The sequence below is a fragment of the Pollicipes pollicipes genome, unplaced genomic scaffold, assembly GCF_011947565.3.
Source record: "Pollicipes pollicipes isolate AB1234 unplaced genomic scaffold, Ppol_2.1 Scaffold_6686;HRSCAF=7923_pilon_pilon_pilon, whole genome shotgun sequence".
Classification (NCBI taxonomy): domain Eukaryota; kingdom Metazoa; phylum Arthropoda; class Thecostraca; order Pollicipedomorpha; family Pollicipedidae; genus Pollicipes; species Pollicipes pollicipes.
The window spans coordinates 35,458,980-35,471,388 of NW_023596921.1; the positions used below are offsets into that span (position 1 = coordinate 35,458,980).

General features: G+C 57.7%; 2 protein-coding genes across 9 annotated transcripts; one reads left to right on the forward strand and one right to left on the reverse strand.

Annotated features, from left to right (window-relative positions):
• Positions 1–240: 240 nt before the first annotated feature.
• LOC119107453 (elongation factor-like GTPase 1) lies at positions 241–4,725 on the reverse strand. Its single transcript, XM_037230897.1, is given in 3 exon segments — positions 241–2,767; positions 2,769–3,419; positions 4,165–4,725. Coding segments are annotated over 3 exon segments (3,408 nt in total). The 5' UTR covers positions 4,675–4,725; the 3' UTR covers positions 241–520.
• A 1,190-nt stretch (positions 4,726–5,915) lies between these two features.
• Positions 5,916–11,717, forward strand: LOC119107909 (phosphatidate cytidylyltransferase, mitochondrial). 8 transcript variants are annotated; one of them, XM_037231495.1, is made up of 8 exons: positions 5,916–6,289; positions 6,743–6,897; positions 7,080–7,265; positions 7,629–7,746; positions 8,175–8,300; positions 8,535–8,737; positions 9,509–9,617; positions 10,930–11,717. In XM_037231495.1, exons 2-8 carry the CDS (start codon positions 6,799–6,801, stop codon positions 11,058–11,060), a joined length of 972 nt encoding a protein of 323 aa, XP_037087390.1. In that variant the 5' UTR covers positions 5,916–6,289; positions 6,743–6,798; the 3' UTR covers positions 11,061–11,717. The 8 variants fall into 8 exon arrangements, with proteins under 8 accessions (XP_037087390.1, XP_037087391.1, XP_037087394.1 ...); XM_037231496.1 differs by having other exon boundaries at positions 5,916–6,181; XM_037231499.1 differs by having other exon boundaries at positions 5,916–6,072.
• The last annotated feature ends 692 nt before the right edge of the window (positions 11,718–12,409 follow it).

Sequence of the window (12,409 nt, forward strand, 5' to 3'; positions counted from 1 at the left end):
CACGGAATCATGCGGATCGACGCTGCGTTCTGTGCGTACGGAAGGCGGGCGTCGAAAGGCAGACAGCCGCGCTCGGAGACGGGAGGGCGGCGTGGTCCAGGTGGCGACTCGGAAATATACGCCAGCTCCGATGAGCGGGTGGACGTGAGTGACGAGAGTCGCTGACATCGGAAAGCACGTGAGCGACAGGTCGACTGATAGCCTGGCTGTGGCTGTCTGGCGGAAAAAACTACGGTGAGCTAATATAATAATTTATATTTGTCCGCTGCAAGGCGAACAAGGCAGGGCGTTGCAGTCGAAGCGATGAAATCGCTCCTCATTAAGACGACGGATGGTCGACGAACAATCAAATAATTGACTCCACTGCGCCCAGCGAAACCCAAAATCAAAACCGTACACATATCGCAGAACACCGACCCGAACACCAGCTCGGACAATCACGAGCGACACAGTTCTAAAACCCAGCACCGAGCCACCCCACTCGGTCATCCTAAACTGCATTGACCTATCCAATCACGGGTTACTTTTTCCTGGCGAGCGTGCGTTGCTTCTCGGCAAACTCGACGATCTTCTCGTCCACAGCGAGCCCCTTGCGGCGACGGACGGCGTTCATGTGGCGTCGCGCTGCGTTCTCCGTGTCGGCCTTCTGTCCGAAGAGCAGGTACTCCTCCTCGGTGGTGGGCACCCAGAACGGGTCCGTCTCGAGCGTCTCCCAGTGGCTGAAGACGAGCTGTGGCGCCGCCAGCCCCGACGTCTCCTTGCGCAGCTCCTGTGCCAGACTGAAGCTCTCCACCACGGGCACGTAGGCGGTCACGCTGAAGCTGTGCGAGCCTTCGTTCATGTCCCCGTGGAGGACGCGGCCGCCGCGGCGTCCGATCACCGAGTACATGCGGCCCAGCGCGGCGCCGGTCACGTGCACCTGGCACTGGTACATGGCCACCATCAGGCGCTGCGGCTGCGCCTGGAACGCGCGTCTGCAGGCGGCTAGAGCCGCCGACACGATCTGTCCGCTGAGGGGCCCGCAGACGGCGGCGGCGGCGCCGGCCGGTGCCGACTCGGCCGCCTCAGCTGGCCGCACCGCCAGCGCCTCCACCACGAACGCCACGCCGCGCATCGGCTCCTCGCACAGCGGGCCGGCCGCCGTGGCCAGCTGGAAGCCGTGCACCACGCAGTCGTCGAATGCGGCGAGCGGTGACGGCGGCTCGGCGGCCGAGTCCGGTGGCGGTGCCCACAGCGACAGCCGCGCGTACCCGGGCACGGCGTTAAACAGCAGGTTTGGTCCGCAACGGCGCGGCCCGCAGCTCCAGACGCTGTCGGCCAGCTCAGCCAGCTGGTGCCGGCCGGCAGCCGCCAGGCGGCGCCGCAGCTCGTCGCGGCAGCGGCGGGCGCGACTCCAGCTGACTGTGCCGGCCGCCGGCTCGGGCGGCGCCTCGCCACCGGCCGACAGCAGCTGGTGCAGCTCCAGCCGGTTCTTCTCGCTCAGCTCCGTCTCGCTCTTCTCCAGCTCCTCGCCGGCCTGCGGCTCGGACGCCGCCTCGGAGAGGAGCCGTCGCCGCCGGCCGGACGCCACCTCGTCCTCCTCGTCGGCATGGCGGTCACCGCCGCCGCTGTCGCCGTGCCGACGGCTGTGCAGGCCCGCTAGCAGGTCGGCGCTGGCGTCCAGCAGCTCGACGACGTCCGGCGGCAGCGGCACGGCGCGCACGGCGATCGTTGCCTGCCGGCTGGGCGTGGTGACCTCCACCAAACCCTGCGCCGCCTCCGGCTGCTCGGCGCGCGCCTCCTCGATCGCCTCGTTCACCATGTCCAGCTGCGGCGGCTCGACGATCGTCTCGCGGAACGGCACGATCGGTGGCGACGCCACCACCTCGCAGCCAGCGAAGCGCTCGCGCAGGTCGTCCAGGCAGCGCTGCAGGTGCACCTCGCCGGCCGTCACCAGCACGTGCTCGCCGCTCTCCTGCACGGTGACGCGCACGCACGCGTCCGCCTGGTTGAGCAGACGCAGGCCGGCCACGAGACGGGGCAGGTCGGCCGGTCGCGCCGGCTCCACGGCCACGCGGACAATCGGCACCACAGCCGAGCTGAGCTCGCTGAACGCCGGGCACGCTACGGTCGACGCCAGCGTGGCCGACTTGAGCACGTGGTCGGCCAGGCCGCCGACGCCTACCACGCAGCCGGCCGGCGCCGCCTCCAGCGGCTCGAGCGCGCGGCCCATCAGCAGGTAGAGCGACTCGACGCTGCACTCGGTCACGTGCTGGCCGGCCGGCAGCTCGGCCAGCGAGGCGGCGGCCGACACGGCGCCGGCGGCCGCCAGCCGGCGCAGCGCCACCGCCGGGTCGTGCTTCGGGCCGAGAACGAACAGCCGTTGGCCGGGCCGCACCGTGCCGGAGAACACGCGCGCGAACGCCACGAACACGTCGCGCGGGTCGGCGGCGGCCGGTTCGGAGGGCGTCGCCGGCTCGGCCAGCCGCAGCGCGGCCATCTGTTGCTCCGAAAGCGGTACACCGGCAGCCTCCGAGCCGGCGCCAGGCTCGTTGTCGGGCGCGGCGGCGCGCGCCGCGTGCCGCCGACGAGCCTCCTCGCGCCGGCGCGCCATCTCCTCCGCCGTCAGCGGCCGCGTCCGATTCTCGGGCAACTCGGCCCGGTCGACAGCCACCATCTTGGAGACGAACACGATGCAGGGCGCGTCGTCGGCGCCGCTGCAGCGTGTGAAGTGCGGCAGCAGCGCGCGCGTCTCGGCCGGCAGCCGGTCGAAGGACGACGCCGTGGCCGGCCAGCAGGCGCTGCGCGCGCTCCTCGGACAGGCTGGCGGCGGCCGGCAGGTGCGTCACCACCATGTCCAGCACGGCCGGCGCCAGCGGCAGCCACTGCGAGAACACGGCCTGCAGCTGGACGCGGCTGTCCGTGGAGCGCAGATCCCGCGCCGAAACCGTCAGCCGCAGGCTCGACACGATCTTCTCGGTCGCCTCACGATCTCGGCGCACGGCGATGGCCTCGTACACGGCCCACACGTTCTGCAGGATGAACTGCACAAACAGTGGCACCTTGGCTTTCTCCTGCGCGCCCTTCATGATGCGCTTCGTCTTGGCGTTGAGGTAGTAGTCGCCCCACAGCGTCTTCAGCAGCACCTCCTCCCGGATGCCCAGCTTCTCGCTGTATATCTTGCTGAAGTGCTTGATGCCAAAGCCCCAGCCGTCGTACGCGCTGGCGAACAGCACGTTGCCGGCGTCCGGCGAGAAATAGACCGCCGAGTCGTCGGCGTCCTCCAGGCCGGTGGCCCAGTCGGCCATGTCACGCGTGGTGGGGTCAGCTGGCTCGGAGGTGTCCGGTCCGGCCGCGGCGTCTGGCGGCGGCGCCGACGGCCGCTCCAGGAACTCGGTGGTGAAGAGCTCCGCCATCACGACATTCACCTGCTCCAGCACCTGACGACGAGCGAGGGTGAGTCAGGGTTGCCGCAAAAAATATCCTGAAAATATCCAGCGTCCCTGACAGTACACTGGATAGTTCTCTTCATCACGCAGGGCGGTGCAGGTGCCGTGTATCCATGTTAAAAAATGCCTTCCGTCAAGGATGATATGAAAGCCTGTGCTGAAGCTTTCAGATTAGAACCAAGATGCCAAATAGAACCAAGCAGATTAACCCAAAGTCGATAGAAGGGACTAATGCTAAAACTCGGCACCGAACTAAGACAGGACTCATACAAAACCAAGCACGGTACTAATAAGGAACTTATATGAGAATCACGCGGTGGAAAATAGCTACTAATACAAGAGCCAGGCACCGGATTTATAGGGGACAAATATCAGGACCAGGCACTGAACTAATGAGCGACTAATACGAGAGACGGATTTCAGACAAAGGAGGGACTGATACAAGACAGGCACCGGACTAATCAGGGACAAATACGCGGCAGGTATCGGACTACTAAGGAACTAATACGAGAACCAGGCACCGGACTAGTGAGAGGCCAACACGAAAACCAGGCACCGGAATAAAAGACTAATACGAGAGTGATGCACTGGACTAATCAATGGCTAATACAAGAGCTCGGCTCCGGGTTAATCTGAGCAGTGCAGCGCGAGGGTCGCGTTTTGCCCCGCGCAGACCCCGACAGCCGGCAGCCGGCCGAGGTGCGTCACGCCGAGCAGCGGCGACCAGCCCACGTACCTGCGAGAGGTGAAGGTGGGCGCTGAGGGGCGTCAGGCCCAGCTCCAGCACCAGCCGGTCGATCTTGTTGAGCACCAGCACCGGTCGGATGCCCTCGGTCCAGGCCTGGCGCAGCACAGCCTTGGTCTGCGCGCAGACGCCCTCCACGGCGTCCACGAGCACGATGGCGCCGTCGCACAGCCGCACGGCCGTGCTCACCTCCGACGAGAAGTCCACGTGGCCAGGCGAGTCGATCAGGTTGATGAGGTGGTGCGCGCCGGCCGCGTCCGCGTGGTGCAGTGCGATGGCCGAGCTCTTCATGGTGATACCGCGCCGCTGCTCGTCCGGCCGGCTGTCCAGGTAGCGCAGACGGCCGGCCAGCCGAGCCGAGATCACGCCGTTGCTCGCCACCAGCGCGTCGGCCAGCGTCGTCTTGCCATGGTCAACATGCGCCAGGATACATATGTTGCGCACATGCTCTGGGTGACGCTGCAGTGCCGACAGCTGTGCCGGCGTTACCGTGCGCGGCATCGTGGACCGGTCCGCCCCCAAGCCACTCACAGGAACAGCTAACCACCACACTTCCTGGAAATGAAGAAATGAAGTGTCTCAGGACCAGCAACCTTCATTAGTCTGTGAAAGTGGCCCAAAATTCAAGTTGTTTATGACAGCTGTTTCTGTACCCCACATATGACTCAAGCCAGTAACCATGCAGTCCAGTCTAAAGAAACCAATGCCCAGTCTAAAGAAATAAATGCTAGAAAGCTCATGCTTGAGCATATACCTTATATTATGAATTTTCACTTAGGGCCTGTGACTAGCACAAGTTTACAATTTGTTGACCAAGAAAATGGAACATATAAGATTGTATGAGCACAACAACCAGTACTAAACCCATAGATAAATTTTGCAGATCAAACAATGGTGGGTAGAAATTTGTGGTGGAACATGGTGAGCATGCTTATGTATGTGGCAAGTTAGTTGTTTAGTTTTTAATGTATTTTCTGTATGGGTGACTGAGCCTTTCAGGTCAGCTGCCTACGTTTAGTCACTCTTAACCCAACTTAACAGCCCTTCACACAGGAACATGAGTTTCTCTGCAAAAAATATCACAGAATAGAATATAAGTATTTAATAACAAAAATCGGGGATATTCATGAATGTGCCAAAAGCTCCTGGGGGCCTAGTGTCATATTGAACCCACAGACAGCCCGGAATTTCCCACTGCTGGCCAGTGGCTGAAGCTAGGAAATATGCATTTTTCATGTTTCCTAACATAAAGAATGCATGGCCCGCCTATCAGATGTGCTACAGCCGACAGTCATACCTTGGCTGGAAAATTAACAAACCCATTTGGCACAGCCTATCACGACAAGCCATGCCCCTATTCGCAGTGGCTGGTGGATGGCGGTTCCGAGCCACATCACTGTTCTATCCAGGAAAGCTACATATATTCGCAAAATGCGACTTGACGTTCCCCACCTTTACCTACCTGTCCAACTCACCCGCCGCGCCGGACCACGCCGTCGCTGTGTGCTCGACCAATGCAACACCTTGCGCAATCCCGCTTTTGAAACGATCGCGTTAGAATTGTGTGCGTATTCTGAATGATGATTCTAGGTGCAAATTTATCTCCTTCATCACCAAACTCTGAAAGCAAAATTGATTGACTGTGTCCATAGCACCAAGGCTATCCAATACACACAGCTAAGTAAAGCATTGCATGTTTTAAAAATTTGCGCCAAGGAGCACAGTGGCCCGCAAATCAAAACGTGCTTCCTCAATGAAACTGGAAAATACTATCATACTATTTAGTACTTATGGTTATATTTGGAAGCTATCTTCATTTGTTATGGAATTCGTGATACAGCCTTTACGTTTATTGCATTTGACACACAATTTTTACGAAAGTTCGGTGATGATCGCAAAGTTACATCTCACTCATTCGATTTTTCCTTTGTTTTAATTCCATAGCAGCGCATGGAAGAATGATGTGGTTGCCTGCTAACAGGGGTGTTACTTTTTGTTATGTCTCTGTGTATGTCTTACTACATATATAGCACAAAATTCACATTAAAATAGTTGTGATAAGTACCTGGCAGTACCATGTTCTGATAGATACCAAGTCTACTAGCATTCCATGAAAGTTTCTGCATTTCATTGGTCCAGTATTCCTGTTTTTGCCCACATTCAGTAGGGGAGGGGCTCAGAAGTCTATTGGAGGGGGGGGGGGGGGGCTGTAGTTGGCATTAGGGGAGCTCAGCTCTCCTGGAAGCACAGAGGTGATGTCTGTGTCTGTGAGCGCTGTGACAGCTCATGGGGCCTTGTAGATGTATTTTTTATTGTTATTCCTGCCATGGTTACTATTTTGCAAAGTGTGTAATTGACCTTTATGATAGGTTTTTGTTAAAGCTAGGATAGTACCTATTTGATCCTGCAACATGAAGTGCTTTGTCATTAAGCTCAGGAATTCATATGTTAGGAATGAAGAAATCAGATTTGGCTCAAATTGAATCCAGTTTTCTTTACAAAAAGTGAATTTGCTTGTGTGCAGTTGTGTTACAATAGTATTGATATCCCTTTTCTGATTATTTTGCAGTGGATTCCAGTTATCATTTGGAATGTCATTGCTGAAGTCTGCAAGACATCTGAACCATGACTTTCTTCACCAATGTCTGTCATTATTTCCTGGGAAGATATCTCTTCGCCTTTGCATATGGATCAAGTGTGTTCAATCAGAAGAACAACACAAAAGTAAGTTAACGGATGAATGCCAGATGCATGGGATTGCTTATCAATCCTAATCATATGATGCATTCCAAAAAGATAATATGTTACAGATAATTTGCAGTAAAATATGCACTTCTGATTTTGTCAGCTTGAAAGTATCCTAGGATGCTGTGAGCTACCATGATTCCTCATTCATTTTGTTTCAGGCAGACCGGATGGTGGACTTCATCTTTGCTGTAGATGATCCTCAGGCATGGCATGAAGCCAACATAGCGAAGAACCCGCGCCATTACTCCTTCTTAAAATATTTGGGTAGTGGCACAGTTGCGTCTTGCCAAAAAGACTATGGTGCTAAGGTGTATTTCAACACACTGATACCTGTAGAAAATGGGGTAAGTTCCATGTTTAATGACAGTTCAGACCAGAGGCAACCCATGTTTGAGTTTTGCTTGGTGGTGGCTGGTGGTGACATGTGCCATTGGGAGCGACAGTGGCTGGTGGTGACCTGTGCCATGGGGAGCATCGGTGGCCAGTGGTGACCTGTGCCATCAGGAGGAGCGGTGGCTGGTGGTGACCTGTGTTGTCAGGAGCGACAGTGGCTGGTGGCGACCCATGCCACTGGGAGCGGTGGTGGCCGGTGGTGACTTGTGCCATCAGGAGGAGTGGTGGCTGGTAGTGACTTGTGCCGCCGGGAGCGGTGGTGGCCGGTGGTGGCTTGTGCCACCGATGATGACCTGTGCCGTCGGTCATTACAGACCATCAAATACGGCGTGATCTCGACAGCGGCGCTGCTCTCCGACCTGCTGGACTGGGACACGCTGTACGTGGCCGGCCGGCTGCACAAGCCGTGCCGCGTCCTGCTGCCGCCCGCCAGTGAGCGTCGCCGCCGCCGTCGAAGGGACGCTTCTTGCCGCCGGTCGAGGGGCACCGTCCGCCGCCGCGCCCCTGCACCCTGCCGTGACTGATGTCCTTCTGTGCCTCACCTTCCTTGAACGCGTCGTGAAGGATGACGGGTGCGGGGATGACCAGCGACACACGCGGATGCATCGTCTGTTATGTAACGCAGCATAACCCAACGTCCAGATGGGATATAAGCTGTCCTGTTTGGTAATGCATCAACAAGCTCACGAAAGACGTGTTCCATATTGTAAGTGGGTGGGTTCCACTAGGTGGCCAACATCATGGACAGCCGCACCTCCCAGTGTGTAACTGTATGGGATCTTGCGGGGCCTTCCCTTCGATGCGCCGCCGCGTGTCTCGTGCTGTCGCTTACCGACTTTCCGGTGCTTGCGCTCCATCAGATGACGACCTGCAGACAGCGATGAAGCTCAACCTGCAGTCGGCGCTGCACACGGCGCTGCTGCTGCTGCCCAGCCACTTCACCGAGCGCGAGCTCTACACCAAGATCACCTCGCTGTCGTACACAGGTGCGGGCTCGTCTGTGGCCGCGGCGGGACGCGTCGGTCACTGGTCGGTGCATGGTCTCCTTAGACGGAGTCGGCTTAGTCCGTGGTCAGGTGATGTGTATGCAACCCGGCTGCGGGGAGCACCCCGTCTGTGGGGGATGGACCAATGGTCTAGGTTTCAATGCGTGACACGGGCACGTCTCTCTCGTGCAGCTTTGACCCTTTCTATGACATGGTGTCCGTCTCCATCGTCAGGCGACTTCCGCATGTGGGTAGGCGAGGACAAGAACAAGGTGGCCAACATCGTGGACGGTCAGGTGGCGGAGTTCTGCGAGCTGTACGCGCCGGCGCGCGAGTCGCTGTCCGAGTACATGGAGGTGGTGGAGGGGGCGGGTCGGCAGGACGTGTCGCCGGCCGCGCGGCTCTACCACCTGACCATGCTGCCGCGCGAACTTCAGGTGAGGCCCGGCGCCGAGGGGGCGCACCGGCGCCGCCGCTGCTCGTCCAGTCAGGGAAACTGCTAGGTGTTCAAGCCCAGGGATAGATCGAATTCGGAAATTCCGATGGTTCCGATGGTTCAAACGGTGTTGTGACGTTTGAATGGTTCTGTGACGTTTGGTGGTCCTGTAACATTTGATGGTGCTGTGACGTTTGGATGAATACTGACAACATATTTTTGACAGATTCCTTACTGATGTGCCCAAGGTATCCTGTCTTTTCTTTCTTGGGGGGGGGGGGGAGGGAAGAAAAGTGTAACGGAACAAATCACCGGTTGCACTACTGGCCTTCGTGAGTCGATAAGCTAGCATGGCGTCTCATTGATGCCGACAAGCGCGTGGCTGCCTCATCTGTCGTGCCGCTGCCATCGGTGCGCCGGCGTGTAGGTCGGTCCGTGCCGCTGCCATCGGTGCGCCGGCGTTTAGGTCGGTCCGTGCCGCTGCCGTCGGTGCGCCGGCGTATAGGTCGGTCCGTGCCGCTGCCGTCGGTGCGCCGGCGTATAGGTCGTGCCGCTGCCGTCGGTGCGCCGGCGTGTAGATCGGTCCGTGCCGCCGCTGTCGGTGCGCCGGCGTGTAGGTCGGTCCGTGCCGCCGCTGTCGGTGCGCCGGCGTATAGGTCGGTCCGTGCCGCCGCTGTCGGTGCGCCGGCGTATAGGTCGGTCCGGGCCGCTGCTGTCGGACCGCAGCCGTCCCCGCGTGAGCGGTCCTCGCTAACCGGCCGGCGTGGCACAGCAGGTGTGCCTGGCGCGCCGCTGGAACCGCGACGGCCGACACCGGGACGTGGAGGACGTGCTGCGCGCCGCAGCCTGCGACATCTACTCCAGCGGCGTCATCGTCAGAGGTCAGCCTGGGATGGACGGACCGGCCGTGTCGCTGGTGGCAGACGCGGAAGCCGCGTCACGGGGCAGGGCACCACGCTGCGACTCAGGGGGGCCGCCGGGTGTGCTGCGGGCTCCGGACGGGCCGTGGTGACTCCTCAGACGTGTGGGCGGCCGTGTGGCGGTTGCTGCAGCTGTCCGGTAGGGGCAACTGGGGCCCGATTGAGACACCAGAGCCCCGCAATATTCGTCTTTCCTTTCAGCCTTACGAAAATTGTTTGCAAATGGGGAGATTGTAGAATTTCATTTTTCGGAAAGCTGACCTAGTTTAACGTGGGCAAAAGGTGCGTCTGATAATAAGGAGCAGCGACTGAACCGGTGGTGTAGCATTTCCCAACCGGGAAGTTTGAACGCCTAGTATATATTTAACACTTTCGGTACTTAAATCCACTAGACTAATTCGTTTTCATATGATCTCAACCACATCTTTGTGCGGCCTGCCGCGATTGCACATGCATGGTTGCTGCATACGCTATTACTTTCATACCTGATTTCATTATTTGTGATATGATAACCGCTTAGATTAGTTAATACAACTTCGATTAGTTAATGCAAGTGTTTGCCCGCGTGGTTTGCTGTGCAAGAGGTGAACATTTGAATTATTCATGCTTTTAGTTGGATTCACGCCTGCCCTGGTTGCTGAAATATGGCTCAAAGCGTGAAAGATGGTCGGAAATGGACAAATGCATCGTGCTAGCTCGTGCACGCGTGACGCACAGCACACGCGGCATTGCAATTTCCACCACGTGATTACCCGCTCGGTTCCCTATCAATGCATATCACTCATGAGTAGGTCCGTGCCTTGGGTGCGGGTATGTGACACAAAGCTGGTAAACCCGTAAAAAAACACTTCAGTCTTTCCGCAGTGTGTGTTTGTGTGTGACCCGTAACCTATGCGTACGCACACATAGAAGCAAACTACTGTCCATGTTATTCCATATGGCAGCGTGCCAGCCGCTGCGTGCTCTGGATGTGGAAATGGGGCGAAAAACGTAGGTACCGATGAAATCGGCTAAGTGCACGTCCGCAGGTAGCGCGTGCGTCGCACGCTCGGCATCACATGTTGAGCCACGTGATTCTGCGTGCGCCCGGTACATGCCGTGTCCCTCCAGCCATGAAGGTGTCCTCCCTGCCGGAGCCTCATCAGACTGCTCTCAGTCATCTGGTCCGTGGGCAGACCTGTCGCGACCCCGGTCTGGCTCAGGTGGGCGGGATCCCAGCCCGACACGGCGGCCGTCTCTCGTCCTTAGCTGACCCTCTCCCTCTCCCCGCCAGGTCTGGGCGACATCGTGCGCATGCGCAACATCGCGCAGAGCGTCAAGGGCGTGTTGACGGCTGGCGTGGTCAAGTCGGTCCGCTACAGCGCGCGCAAGCTGGTCAAGATGTTTCGGAGCATGTGGAGGTGACCCCCGGGACGGCGCCGGGTGGCCCGGGCGTCCCCCCGGGCCGCGTCGCCGACCCCCTGCACAGACGCGGGCCGGGTGTCGGCGGAGAGTGCCGGCGGCCCAGCTGGCAAGGGCTTAGTGGCCACTCTTAGTGTCAGAGCTCTTAGAGGTGAAAAAGAGGAACCCCGTGCGGTTTTCTGCCTGCGCTCGATGCTCAAGCTGTTTGATCCGTGCCGCCCGTGATATCGGTGCAAACGGCCTCTAGTCGTTCTTGTAGACCTGTGGTTAGCGTGGTCCGAAAGAGTGCGCATGGGTTCCTGTGGAGTGTGCGTGTGCCTGTGCTAAACTGGTGAAAGATGTTTGGGTGACGTCAATGTCGCGCTTTTCGGAGGTGACCGATTACAATTATTGGCTGTTAGCGCGCCATTAATACGCCTTGTGCGCTGTGAGGTATGAACGTGTGACACAACTGTTGTGGTCCTGAGAACGCAGGTGCGTGCTAGTACAGTCACATGTCAGTGCATGCATTCATCTGTATTGAGCCACCCCATTTGCCTCAGGTATGTAACGCTCCGCGATGTCCGCCATGATCATGTGCTCTTACCTCGGTGTAATTTCAGCCAATTACTCGGAAGTTTATAACAACATTGTGACCGGCAATATAGTCTGGTGCAGCTGTGAGTTTTTCTGTTGGAGCTCAGAGCTTTCTTTCAGAGCTTTCTTAGCAAGCTCAGACGTTGTCTTGTGAAATGGCACCGCGATGGGTAAGGTCGCCAGGCTTCACCGGCGGTGTCCGACTTGTTCAGGCTACAAGATGTGTTGTTTTGGTGGTCACGCAGTGCTGGTGGTGAAGTCTAAATCAGGCCTGAAATCCTGCACGGGCACAAGTCCAATAAAAGAGCTCGTTAAAGACAACATGCGGTACTGGATGTAAGTGTGATGTTGATGCGGTGAAATGCAATACAGATAAATGGACTGAATGAAACCACGTAAGACCGAAGACACGCCCTGTTGGCCGGCGTCAGTGCAGGAAGGTGAACTAACCTGACCTTGACCTGATGAATCGGTCGGGGAATTGATCTTATAATATCTTATCTAAGAACGTATAATAATTGGTAAGATCTTAGTACGTCCGTACTTGGAGTATGTCAACGTTATCTGGGGCCTGTTCGGCAAATTGGACAAGAAGCGGCTGTAGCGGGTTCAGCGACGAGCTGCCCGTCTTGTCTATGAAGTGAAGCACCAGTCATACCCTCGCCATATTTACATATTTATAGCACACATCATATATTACATTTATACACACATTATATTTATAAGCATATTTACGGGCTCAGACTCCTCCAGCTACCCTCGCTATACTTCCGCCG

What these genes read in the sequence shown, in the direction of transcription:
- LOC119107909 (XM_037231495.1), top strand. Translation starts at nt 6,799, where the DNA reads ATGACTTTCTTCACCAATGTCTGTCATTATTTCCTGGGAAGATATCTC. An exon ending in ATCAGAAGAACAACACAAAA is followed by an intron (nt 6,898 to 7,079) that starts GTAAGTTAACGG and finishes ATTTTGTTTCAG; the next exon opens with GCAGACCGGATGGTGGACTT. An exon ending in TGATACCTGTAGAAAATGGG is followed by an intron (nt 7,266 to 7,628) that starts GTAAGTTCCATG and finishes CGGTCATTACAG; the next exon opens with ACCATCAAATACGGCGTGAT.